Source organism: Phascolarctos cinereus, unplaced genomic scaffold (genome assembly GCF_003287225.1).
Source record: "Phascolarctos cinereus isolate Bilbo 61053 unplaced genomic scaffold, phaCin_HiC Scaffold_1;HRSCAF=81, whole genome shotgun sequence".
In the NCBI taxonomy this organism is placed as follows: Eukaryota; Metazoa; Chordata; class Mammalia; order Diprotodontia; family Phascolarctidae; genus Phascolarctos; species Phascolarctos cinereus.
Window position 1 is genome coordinate 201,521,377 of NW_027555514.1, and position 13,499 is coordinate 201,534,875.

General features: G+C 37.8%; 1 protein-coding gene across 4 annotated transcripts in view; it reads right to left on the reverse strand.

The window, feature by feature from the left end:
* The window catches only part of IRAK4 (interleukin 1 receptor associated kinase 4), a 73,818-nt gene that overhangs the window by 45,137 nt on the left and 15,182 nt on the right, over positions 1 to 13,499 (reverse strand). For 2 of the 4 annotated variants that reach the window (XM_020973727.2, XM_020973730.2), the window contains exons 2-4: positions 9,534 to 9,818; positions 5,376 to 5,521; positions 4,635 to 4,826 (exon numbers count right to left, since the gene is read on the reverse strand). In XM_020973727.2, the coding sequence (XP_020829386.1) occupies positions 4,635 to 4,826; positions 5,376 to 5,521; positions 9,534 to 9,694 (499 nt within the window). In that variant the 5' untranslated portion in view covers positions 9,695 to 9,818. Of the gene's footprint in view, positions 1 to 4,634; positions 4,827 to 5,375; positions 5,522 to 9,533; positions 9,819 to 10,589; positions 10,690 to 13,499 lie in introns of all 4 variants that reach the window. The other 2 variants (XM_020973728.2, XM_020973729.2) reach the window with 2 other exon arrangements.

Here is a 13,499-nt window from a genome sequence, read left to right on the forward strand (position 1 = left end):
TTACTAGCTGTGTGACCCTGAGCAAGTCATTTAACCCTATTTACTCCAGTTCCTCATCTGTAAAATGAACTAGAGAAGCAAATGGCAAACCACTCCAGTATCTTGCCAAGAAAACCCCAAATGGGGTCACAGCATTGGACATGACTGAAAAATAACAACAAACAGGGATTCTTAAGTTACTTCTCTTTGATCTATTTTCCAGGTAAAAAATTCTTTTCCCTGAGATATCTGACATTTTCTTCTACTTTACTTATTGTTTTACTTATTGTTTCTTAATGTTCATTAGCTTCCACTTGGCCAATTCCAGTTTTTAAGAAATTATTTTCTTCAGTGAGGTTTTGTAACTCTATTACCAGTCAATTTTGATTTTTAAGGAATTATTTTCGTCAGCATTTTTGTACCCCTTTTACCAAGGTGTTAAATCTCTTTTTAAAATTTCTTGCATAGCTCTCACTTTTCCTCCCACTTTATCCTCTACTGCTCTTACTTGATTTTTAAAATCAATTTTCTGCTCTTTTAAAAAATCTTTTTTTAGTTCTTTTAGGAAGCCTTATTGAGTTTCTGTGTAATTTGTTTTTGGTTTTATTTTGTTTGTTTATTTCAGGTCTTGCTTGTAGATATTTTCAAGTCTTTGTCTTTCGTGTTTGTGTCTTGAGATGCCCTGTCAGCATAGTAGAATCTTTTATGGTCAGGTTCTTTGTTGTTGTTTTCATTTTTTTGGTGAGGCAATCATGGTTAAGTGACTTGCTCAGGGTCACACAGCTAGTGAGTGTCAAGTATCTGAGGTCACATTTGAACCGAGGTCCTCCTGACTCCAAGGCCCACCCAGCTGCCCCTCTAGCCTACTTATTGACCTTGGACTTTATATTTGTGTTGGGTTCTTCTCACCTGTTGGGGGGAATATCTATATTGAACTTCTGTCCTATATGCCCTTCTGCAGCGTTCATAGCTCATTCTAAGGACTTACAAGTTTTCACTACTTCCAAATTAGTGTGATCTAGGGAGAGAATTCTTCATTTCCCTCCTAGTTTGTGCTCTGAAAATCCTGACCTAGTTTTAGATATGTTAATGTGTTGAATTTCTGTATACTGGGGGACTCAGTCCAGCTAGGAGGCTCTGCAGGTTCGGGTTTTGGTCTCCCACCCTGGTTTATTCCACTGCAGGCTAACATACAAGTTTAGAACTGAGTCCCCACTATGTTCTTCGACTCAGAGCCCCACAGGCTTCTAAAACTTATTCCTTGCTCCCTACTTGGGTAGGGTTCTGCTCCCTCACAACTACAACTGCTCCTCTCCACCCTAGAACCTTGACCTAGAGCTAATAATGGGCAACAAAGCTTCTAGATGGCACCTGTTCCTGTACCAGCACAGAGGTCCCCTAGGATCTCTTTCTATCCAAGTGTTCAGACCCCTTACCATCCTTTGCTGCAGAGCTGCTCCCCACTGCAACTGTTGCAGTCACAGCCTGCCGTCACTTTCACCTGTTGGGGCATTACTGCTGCTACCTGAGTCTGCAGACCTGTCTGTCTTCCGGAATTGCCCCGGGCTAGAAAATGACTCACTGTGACTTTTTCTCGGTTTTCCCAACAGAATTTGTTTCTGTGCATTTTCTACTTCGTTTTAGAGGAGTTATGTTGGGAGAACTAGGCAAAAATGCTGACTCTTACTCTGCCATCTTGACTCTGTCCCCTTTAGTTTCCTTTCACAGATGCCTAAACTCTTTTACTGGATCTATAGGCTACAATCCTCTCTATTAATATCTTCACTTTTGGTTTATTGCTAATACTTAAGGTCTTTGAGGTTTTTTTCTTCTGAGATCTTTAGCAATTTCAGTCTTTTTTTCCCCTCATTTTCTCCTACTGATCACCATTGGACTCTCTCCCATCTGAGGGTGGAAAAGATCTCAAAATGTCTCTGCCTCCTCCCATGCTGGGCAATTAATGGTTCATCACTACTGATCTCTGTCTAAAGTAACTTCTTAAGGGAAAGAACTGGTCCCAGCTCGATGCTGGGCTCTTTCCCTCAGGTTAGTAGAGTGTCACATAGCCCTCTACACACATGTTCTACTTCATTTCTTCTTTTCCTCACATCTCTAGTCTAGTGGCACAGAGAGATGTCATGATGCTACTGCAGTAGGCTGAAACCTGAGAAAATTTCTGCTATTTTGGGATATGGATCTTCACTGCACCAGGAAAAAGGCACCATCAGGTGAGGTGAAGGTAGATAGTTGAGCTTTATCACAGCCCAGACACATGTCTTGCCCCCTTCTCTCTCTCCATGGCACATAAAGGAGGAAGAGGAGGTCAGGGCATGGAGCTTAATTCTGTTGGAAGCCTAATGTGCAGCCTTACTGCTAGAGTGTGGTAAGCAGTGGAGTTTTTACCTTGTTTGGTTTTTGAATGTCCTAAACCATGGAAATAGCTAAAACTACTTTCTCTAGTGCATTATTTTCTATTTTATCTGAAAAAATATCTAATTTTCACACAATTTTTATGAGAAAGCAGTGCCACCTCTCTGTGATCACTACTTCCTTTTCTAAATATTTACAAACCATTCCTTTGATGATACATTCTAGACACAGCCCTTCTTAAACAATTCACATGGGGTGATGACCCACAGTTTAAGAAGCACTAAAGGGGTAAGGCAGCTAGGTGGCACCTAGATAGAGCACCGGCCCTGGAGTCAGGAGGACCTGAGTTCAAATTCAGCCTCAGACACACAACACTTACTAGCTGTGTGACACTGGGTAAGTCACTTAACCCACTGCCTAAGAAAAAAAAAACGCAGCACTAAAGGTGTTACAAATGGAAAAAGTTTAAGAAGCCCTGTTTGGCCAGAAATTCAAGCCAAGATCACTGGCCTATCTAAAGCTTACAGATTCTATTCTCTTCAGTTTTCTTTCTTTTTTTTTTTTAAATCTAAAAGAAAAGTACTTTTCTAGTCCTACACAAACCTTCTCATTCTCCTCAACAGTTCAAAGAAAATTTATGTTATAATGAGGATTTCTTTTATATATAAGTTGAGCTAGATGGTCACTGAGGTCCCTCACAACTCTCAAATACTCTGCTTCTGTGACAATGCTTCATCAATCACATCCCATTAGTTCTTTCAGTAAGCTGGGACAGAGTTTGTCTCAGTCTAGTTAGTTAACTCATTCAAAGGCAGATAAGTGTTTTCTTACAATCTTCTCATCTCCTTAAAGAGAGGATTTCAACAAGCAGAGATAGGAGTGTATTCAAGGCATGAGAAATCAAAAGTCTAAAACTGGAAGTGACCTCAAAGACCATCTTCATCAATGCTCCTAACCCATATTTTACAGATGAGAAAACTGAAACCCATGGTGTTTAAGTGACTTGCCCAGGGTCACACAAGTAGTAAATGTTAAGAGACAGGACATGAAGCTTATCTGAATACATGGAGGCAAAAGACTGCAAGAAAAGTTTGAGAAAAAGCTATCAGCCTAGATTGGCTAAAATCCAAAACTTATGAAGGAGAGTAGTATGAAAGAAAGACAGAAAGGTAGACTGCAGACACTATTTACAGCCTTAAAAGTTAGGCTTAGAGATTTTATTTATCCTATAAGCAGGGAGCCACTAAAACATCTTTGAGCAGGTTAGTGGCATCACACCTGTAAATTTAAAATATTATTTTAGCAGCTTCATAAGGCATGATTGGAAAAAAGAGAGACTATAGGAAGGGACATTATTATGTAATACCAGAGAAGAAGAAATGAGGACTTGAGTTACGAGTAGCAATAGTGGGAATAGAAAAGAAGGGATAGAAACAAGGGATAATGTAGTATTAGAACTGAAAAGACCTGGTAAATGTTTAGATATGTGGAATTCAAAAGGAAGAATCAAATATTATACTGAATTTTCAGGCCCAGTTATCTGGGAGGACCATGATGCCATTAAAAAAATTTAAAAGCTACAAGGAGAGGCAGGCTGAATTTATAACAAAAGATAATAAATTTAGTTTAGGACATACTAAATTTGAGTTGCTAATGGGGTATCTAGTAGTGACAGCTGAAAGACAGAGCTGTTGGACTGGAACTCAGGAAAAAGATTTCAGCTGAATATAATTAATTAGGAGTTATTAACAGAGAGGTGACAACTGAATTTAGATCAGATGAGGTCACTAAGAGAGACAGACCTAAGCTAGATACTTGGGGGACATCCAAACTCAGGAAGTGAGAAGATGACTATGACTAAGGATATCAAAAAAGAATAATTACACAGGTAGAAAAAAGTATCAGAATATTATTTTTAAATTCACAAAATACTCATTATAAAGAAAATCAATTATATCAAAATAAAGGTGTCTCTCTCTCTCTCTCTCTCTCTCTCTCCCTCTCTCTCTCTCTCTATATATATATATATTTTTTTTTCTTCCTTAAAAAGTTCAGTCTCTAAGTTAAGAACTTCTGAGGATGGCTCAACAAAGTATATACTTGGGTACTTAGCAAATATATCAGGATGAAGACATGTACCCCACTGTTTGCTTCCAATATATCTTCAATAGTCAACAAAATAATTCTAAATTTAATTCTAAATAGGTACAGCTACTTCTATTACAAATTCAATACTGGAAACCAATAGAGATCTTTGTTAAATTAAGTTTTTTTAAGTTACTTACATGTATCGCTAACTTCTAAACTTTTCATGTCTGGACTTGAGGAGTCCAGAGGTGAAGAGATTTGTTCATGATTCTGAATAAATACAGGTTTCACATATGTCTTTTCTTCATCATAAAGAGGCAGCAATTTCTTTTGAACGGCTTCTTGTGGAAGTATATGAACATTTTCTGGAACATTATCTGCAAAGTTAACTAAGATATTTTATCTTTCCATTAAAGAAAATGAAGCAACTGATATAGCCCAGCACCACCCTGCTCCACTTAACATAGTCCAATTTTGACATTTTGCCCCCCCATAAAACGACAGGCATAACAAGACAGATGATAAGGATTAAGATGTATATGAAAGACAGTGAAAAGTAAAAAGAGCAGTCCATGTTTTAATGTCATAGGGGCTGAGGTTTGGGAGATGAAAATTATGATGCCAAAAGAACATTTAATTTCCTGATACATACAGAAATTCAAACTGATAGGTTTTCTGAGGGCTATATCTATTTGAAACTCCCATCACTGCAAGGTCACCTGCTCTTGCTTTCAAGGGCTAGAGATGGTGACATCTATATAGGTACTCTAAAATGGAATCATGGACCTACTAATTTAGAATTCATTGATCTTTGCCAACCAAAAGATTGGAAGAAAGGTAAAAACAAAACACTTTTTCTTTACTGTGAGAAAAAGCAAAGAGAAAGAAGAAATGTTTCCACTTCTGCATCTTCCATATCAAATCTTGAAAAACTATACCTGGCAGCAACAGACGTGCTGGGGCTAGAAATTCATTTCTGATTAAAAGATCTACAAGGTCTCCAACTGTACAATTTGTGGTTCCCCAGTCAAAGAGTAGTTCACTAGTGGGACTCTTTCCAGTTTGAAGTAATCCTTCAAATCTCCTTGAAAGAAAGTGAGTCAAAAAAAGTAAAATCAATCTCTAAATAAAACTGAGAATTTTTAGAGGCAATATAAATATACTAGGAACAGGAATTGGGAAATTTCATTCTCCTGAGATTTTAAAGCAAATGTTAAACTCTCATTTAGTTTCAGTGTAGCCTTGTATAGAAGCAAGATATGTTTATGTACTACTTACATTCCCTCTGAGACTTAAGAAACAATGCAAATTCAATCTTTAATTTAAACTAATATGATTTAATTTAATTTGATAATTAAATTTAAATCAATATCATGAAAAACATATACACTATGCTACGTACCTTTCTTTTGATCTTCACTACTATTGCTTGTATATTTACATTAAAAATGGAAGCATCAATGCTAAAAATTTTTCTATTACTTCTTAAAAGAGATTATTTTTTGAAAATGGTGATTTTTAAAAATCTGAATCATTACAAATGTTGACTAGCAATTTGTGTATACTACCTTCAATTCTGTTTTATAAATTTTAATTCAAGATTCTTAAGAATTTCATCTTTTTATTTATAAATTTTATTTTCTGAATGTAGTGATAAGGGAGTCAGTACAATCTCCTGTTCAGGCTTCAAGTTCTCTGGCATGTTGGCTTTTCATCTCTCTGCTTCAGCCTACATAATCCTACTCTTCATCTGTACCACGACCTATAAACCCTTAACCCCTCAATTCTCTCCCAGACTTCTCCCTGCACTAGTCATTCTTCTATTCAGCCCATTGTGACTGCTTGGTGAAATTCAACTCTATATTGTCTTCCTCTCCTGAATCCCCAACCCCCTTATCATATCTCCAGTCACACCCAGCCAAACCTTGGATCACTCCCATGAAAATCATGTAACTGATCTGACTGATGCAACTGTCTACTACAAATCTATGTTACAAAACCTCAACTTGGCCCTCACTGCTGCTAGGCAGTGCTGCTGTACCTCCCTGATCAATTCACTATCCCATGCTCCACAGTGGCTCTTCCAAACTTTATCATTTCTCCTCAAAATTTCCACAGCTCCTCCTCCCCCACTCTCACAGATAAGAATCTTGCCTCATATTCTACAGAAAAAAAAAAGTGAGACCTTCTCTGTGATCTCCATCTTCTCTCCTCTTCTTATCTCCTATCACTCAGATGCTTTCTCCACTATCTCTTACTTCACCCTGTCTCACATGATGAAGTGGACTTACTTCTTACCAAGACTAACTCCTCTGTTTGTTCTAGTGATCCCATTCCATCCTATCTCTTCCAACAGATTATCACCTCCACTGTCATCCCCACCCTTTCACTTGTTTTCAATCTCTCTGTCTCTACTAGATCATTTCCTACTGCCTACAAACATGCCCATGTTTCTCACATCTTGAAAAAGCCCTCACTTGATCGTTCCTTCCATCCCCACTAATTATCATCCTATATCTCTTCTGCCTTGTGTAGCTAAACTCTTTGAAAAGTTCACCTACAATATGTACTTCCACTTTCTCCTCTCACCCTCTTCTTAACCCCGTACAATTTTATTTTCAATTTTATCATTCCACCAAAACTGCTTTCCCCAAAATTATTAATGATCTCTTAGTTGCCAAATCAGGTGGCCTTTTCTCAATCCTCATTCACCTTGACCTCTCTGCAGCCTTTGACACTGAGGATCATTCTCTCCTCTTTGATAATCTCTTCTCTCTACATTTTCAGGATAGCACTCTCCTGTTTTTCTTCCTATCTGCCCACTCCTTTAACTCCTTTGATTGGCCCTCCTTCAGACCACATCCTTTACCTACTGGTGTCCCTCAGGGTTTTATCTTGGGCCATCTTTTTTTTCCCTCTTCTGACACTTTATGATGATCTCATCATCTCCCATGGATTTAATTACCGTCTCTAGCCTGATGATTCTCAAATCAAAACCTATTCTGCCCCAGTCTCTCTGCTGACCTCCAATCTCGCATCTCCAAATGCCTTTCAAACATCTCAAACTGAGTATCCAATAGACATCTTAAATTCAGTATGTCCCAAATAGAACTCATTATTTTTTCCCCTAAATATCCCTCCTCCTAGTCCTCCTACTCCTACCTTCCCTATTATTGGAGAGGGCAACACTATCCTCCCAAGTCTCCCAGGCTCCAACCTAAAAGTCATACTGGATTACTCACTGTCTCTCACCCTCATTCAATTTGTTGCCAAGGCCTACCAATTTCACAGTTGCAACATCTCTCACATGTGCCCCTTTCACTTCTTCTCTCCTCTGATACTGCCACCATGCTGGTGTAAGCCCCTTATCACCTCATGTCTGGATTATTGCAATGGCCTGCCAGTGGGTCTGCCAGCCTGCTATCTCTCTCTACTCCAGTCTATCCTCCCTTTTCCTAAAATGCAAATCCAATCATGTCACCCCCTACACTCAATAAACTCCAGTGGCTTCGTATTGCCTCCAGGATCAAATACGAAACGCTCTATTTGGCATTCAAAGCCCTTCATAACCTAGCCCCCTCCTACCTTTCCAGGCCTTTTATGACTTACTCTTCAACAAGTACTCTGCAATCCAGTGACACTGGCCTTCTGGCTATTCCATGAACAAGGCTCTCTCTCTCACCAATCATTTTCTCTGCCGGTCCTCCACGCCTAGAACACCTTCCCTCCTCCTCTCTGACTTCTGACCTCCCAGTCTTCCTTTAAGTAGCAACAAAAATTCCACCCTCTACAGGAAACCTTCTCTAACCCCTTTTAATTCCAGTGCTTCCCTCTGCTAATTATTTCCTATTTATCCTGTACATAGCTTGCTTTATTTGCATGTTGTCTCCTTCATTAGACTGTAAGCTCCTGGAAGGCAGGTACCGTTTTTGCCTCTTTTTGTATTTCTAGCACTTAGTACAGTCCCTGGCACATAAGAGGTTCTTAATGAACGTTTACTGACAGATTGAAAACCACAGAGAAGCTTCTCTTTCTCTCTGTTGATCACGATGTACTTTTGTGGCTACACTGACTGATAAAAATAAAAGCCACATTTGCAGATCACAGCAATACCAGGACTGTTATTTACTTAGATGGCAAATTGTGTATTTGTTTTATAGACATAAAACCCCATAGGCAACAACTTAAGGGAGTTGGGGATACTGTAGAAAGAACTCAGGTGTTTATCTATTACAATGGCCAAGTTACTCAACCTCAGAGATATCTTTATTATCCTTAATATGAGTTTCCTTATCTGCAAAATAGGAATGATAACACCTAACACTACTTACACCAGAGTGCTTGGGAAAATCAAATGATCTAATATATGTAAAGCACTTTGCAAACCTTCCAGTGTAGTACAAATAGCAATTAATATCATCACTATTAAATTCATGCATTTTGATATGTTCTTAGCTGATCAAGCATTGACTCAATGGTATGGATGAGTATCTTAACTTCTAACCAAAGATTCTACATATAATATCACAATACTAAATAGTATTTCAAGTTTAAATGTTAGGTACCTAAGCAAAAATGTCAAAATTCTCCCCAAACCTCCTCCTTTGTAGCCCATTACCTGAAATGCAGGACCTATAGTATTTGAGTATTTATGAATATTTATAACTATGTAGTCAGGAAATTCCCTAATAGAATACAAGCTCCTTGAAGGCATTTTGTTATGTATGCAGTCATGTACGACTCTTCATGATCCCACTTGGGGTTTGGCCCAGCAAAATTACTGGAGTGGTTTGCTATTTCCCTCTCCAGTTCATTTTACAGATGAGGAGACTGAGGCAAACTGGGTTAAATGACTGGCCCAGCATTACATAGCCATAACTGAGGTCACATTTGAACTCAGATCTTCATGACTCCAGGACACTGCACCACCTAGTTGCCCCTCCTTGAAGGCAAAGATATCCCTAGCACTTAGCACAGTGCCTGGCATACAGCAGATACCCAACAAATTCTTTTTGAATGAATGTACTAATGTATGTCTTTTGATATAAGAAATATGGTATTACCATTTTCCAAAGGAAGGGACTTTAATGCCTTACCTTATATGAAATTGGTTATATCTACTATCTCCAGAAGGCTTTTTTATATCAACTGCTAACTTCTTCCATCCTTCCTGAGGATCAATAAAATCTGCCAGCTGCCTAATCAGGCCAACATTTAGGCACCTTACATATGTTGATGAAGTTATTGTCTTATTCATCTTCTCTTCATAAGATAAGGAAGTTTCTCATCAAATATTTATACTCATTTATATAGTTTATGTTTAAAAGTTCATGGATCCACTCTTTTCCAGTTCACATAAAATGCTGGAGCAACCTAAAATCCTATATAAAAACAAGAAACATGAAAATTCACATTTACTAACAGTATGTTTTATTAAAATTTAAGAAACTTGGAGGAAGATAATGAAACTAAACTCTACATAAAAATGATAACCCTGAAAAACAGAGGAGAAAATGCACACCTCTCCCTTCTTTAAGGATGTGGGGGACTACTACTACTACCTATACTATAAGACTGAGTTAATGTGCTCGTTAGTTGTTTTGAATTGCTTTTTTCCTCTTTAAAAATTGTTTGTCACAAGGATGGTTCGCTGGAAGGGGAGAGAACAGGAGAGGGATTTATTAAATAACAAAGGTCATATAAAACAAAAGATCTCAATAAAATTTTAAAATATAAGTAATAATACATATGTAGCTTTCAAGCTTATTTTAAAGGAAATTAAAATATGACCTATTTCTGATGTACCACAAAATAAGATTTCAAGAAAAAAAATAAAATCATATTATATCTGAATAATTAACATTGCCCCAGTCTCCCAAAATTTTACTAAGTCTAATAAAGTGGACAATTTTATTATGGTCTTAATTCTTAATTATGGTAAATGAGAAAAAAAAATTCAGTTTTTCAAGAAATCTAACATGCATCAAAGCTGTAATCCTTTTAAAACTTACTGTGAATATATTTGGGAATCAGATTAACTAATGCAAAAATGCTCCACCTTTATATCTTTCCATTTTACCTATGAGCCATCACCCTCACTTAATCTTCACATACTGTTAAAAGCACATAATGGGAATGTAAGGGAAGCTCACCTAAAGACAGAGAACCCAAGAACTCGCAGCATTTCCTGTCTCTACGATGTGGTTGAGGAGTACAGGGACCCAAAACTATTGAGGTACTGGGCAGAGTCATCTGGAAAGAATTCAGGGACTCAATCTTCTAATCAAGTGGCAAAAAGTGTATTATAATGCCAACAAAGCGGGCAGAGCTCCTTAGGGGAGGTAGGTCACTTTCACATAGAACTTAAATAAATTAAAAATACATGCAATTCTTGATTTACATACTATCCATATTTATAGAATTATCAGTTATACTCACATGTACCAGGACCAGCTACACTACGAATGCAACAATTTATTTCACAATATTTGGTTTATGATTGCTATGACCATTCCCACTGGACATTTGCTTTTTAGAATTTTTTTAACTACAAGTACCATCCCTCCTTTCTGAATGTCAACAAACTGCCATTATTTGCATGCATCCCCACATTTGTAATTACCTCCCTTTTCAACATGCTTTAGAATCCAGAGATTTGCTCAAGAAAATTAAATGTTAAATCAGAATTCAGTCCACAAACAAACTTTGGTACCTTTCTTTTTAGTTTTGTCAATGGTAGCTATACAAATGTTGACCAAAAAAGGATCAGAATATATACAAATGTACAGGTCTTCTATTCATTTCCCATAATATACTCAAGCACTGAGAGTTTTCAGATTTCTTAATCTCCTATCAGTGAGAACTAAGCCCTGGGACTATTTCATGGCCAAAGCCATAAAAGCCAAAAATCCTACCTCCATGAAAACAGGGATAACCACTTCCTTCTCTCCCTTTTCACCCTGTCAAGTAATCTGAGAGTGAAGATAACACATTTGCTTCTACCTACCTCCACTTTTCCCCTGGGAAGCAAAGAAAATTGGTGAAATATAACTAACCTTGTGTTATAGATGGGACCTTCTGTTTCTAAAAAAAGGAAAAGCCAAATTCATTTTTGCTGCTGCTGCTCCCAACCCTCATTTCAAGCTGATCTGACAACCAGGTCACTCTGAGAAGTAAGGGAAGCTCACCTAAAGACAGAGAACCCAAGAACTCACAGCATTTCCCATCTCTATGATGCAGTTTATTGAGGTAAAGGGCAGAGTCATCTGGAAAGAATTTGGGGATTCAAGCAGTCTTCCAGTCAAGTGGCAAAAAGTGTATTATCACATTAACAAAGTGGGCATAGCTCCTTAGGGAACTTACAACTTAATAAGGGTGATGCTAAAGCTTATATAGAAAAAGTTCAGTGAATCGTGTACCAAGCTTTAGGTGGTGCTGGATCAAGGAGTGGTCAGCTCCAAAAGGAAAATAGTTTCTGTACCTTGGGCATTGGCATCATTCACCACTGGAAACCCTTAGGAAGAGGATTTCTAAGGGGTTTGATTTTGGTCGGCTACATCTGTTAACAAGATAGCCTCAGGAGTTGATGTCCATAGCTTGACCTCTACATTGTATATAGTAACTGTGCGAATCAGTACATGATAATTCTGCTAATACAAAATAGTACTATTCATACAAGGGAAATTCTACAGATGTCAGCTTGTTCTTGTAACAGGGAGAGATAGTTTGCCTTACTGGGGCCCACTCATGAGGTTGCGCCAGAGATAGGTTCTTTGGGCTGTGGAGAAATGTGGTCCTAGGGCTGGGGTCCAAGCACAAACACCTTATTACCTAACTTTTCTGATGTCTAAGTTGGTAGTACAGAATATCCTTCAATACATTTTATTTGGATACATACATTTTATATAGAGGCTCTCACCTTTAGTCATTTAGAGAAAGAAGCATTTCCACCAAATATAGCCATTAAAATAGGTAAAAGGTACTCAAGTTAATAAGCCTTTGTTACACTCCTTTAATGTGCCAGGTAATATACTAGATATTAGGGATATAGATACAATTCCATGTTATTCCTCACGCACCTTTTCAGATGAAGAAATTAAAACCATCTAGAGTTACATGAAAAAATGCTCTAAATCATTATTAATTAGAGAATAGCAAATCAAAACAATTCTGAGGTACCATATCACAACCATCAGATTGGCTAACATGACAAAACAGGAAAATGATAAATGTTGGAGAAGATGTGGGAAAATTGGAACACTAATGTATTGTTAGTGGAGTTGTGAAATGATCCAGTCATTCTGGAGAGCCATTTGGAACTATGCCCACAGTGCTATAAAATTGTGCATACCCTTTCAACCAGCAATACCACTTCTAGGTTTGTATCCCAAACAGATCATAAAAAATGGGAAAAGGACTCACATACACAAAAATATTTATAGTAGCTCTTTCTGTGGTGGCAAAGAATTGGAAATTGAAGGGATGCCCATCAACTGGAGAATGGCTGAACAAGTGGTGGTATATGAATGTAATGGAATACTATTGTGCTATAAGAAATGATGAGCAGGCAGATCTCAGAAAAACCTGGAAAGACTTACATGAACTGATGCTGAGTGAAATGTGCAGAACCAGGAAAACATTGTACATAGTGACAGCCACAATGCAATTACTGACTTTGATAGACTTAGCTCTTCGCAGATAATAAGCCAGTGCTCTATCCACTGCACCACCTACCTCCCCCCACTAACAAGTTTAAGCAGCATTACCTAAAAAACTTCCACAAATGGCTCAGAACCCTGAAAACTGATCTACTGAAGAAAATACCTTTGCAAATCTTCCCTCCCTCAAGGTAGTATTAACATTCCAGTCAAACACACTGATACGCTGATTGAAAGATGCATGTCTCTTGATCAAGCTGGACAATTTGTAGACAGTGGTGAAGGGCTGATCGCTTTGACACAGAATTTCCAAGGGAAAATATTTACCGGAAACAGAAGAAGTCATGAAGAAAACAGCAAAACCCAAGAAGAGAGAACTATGAAACTTATTGTTCAAATGCATAT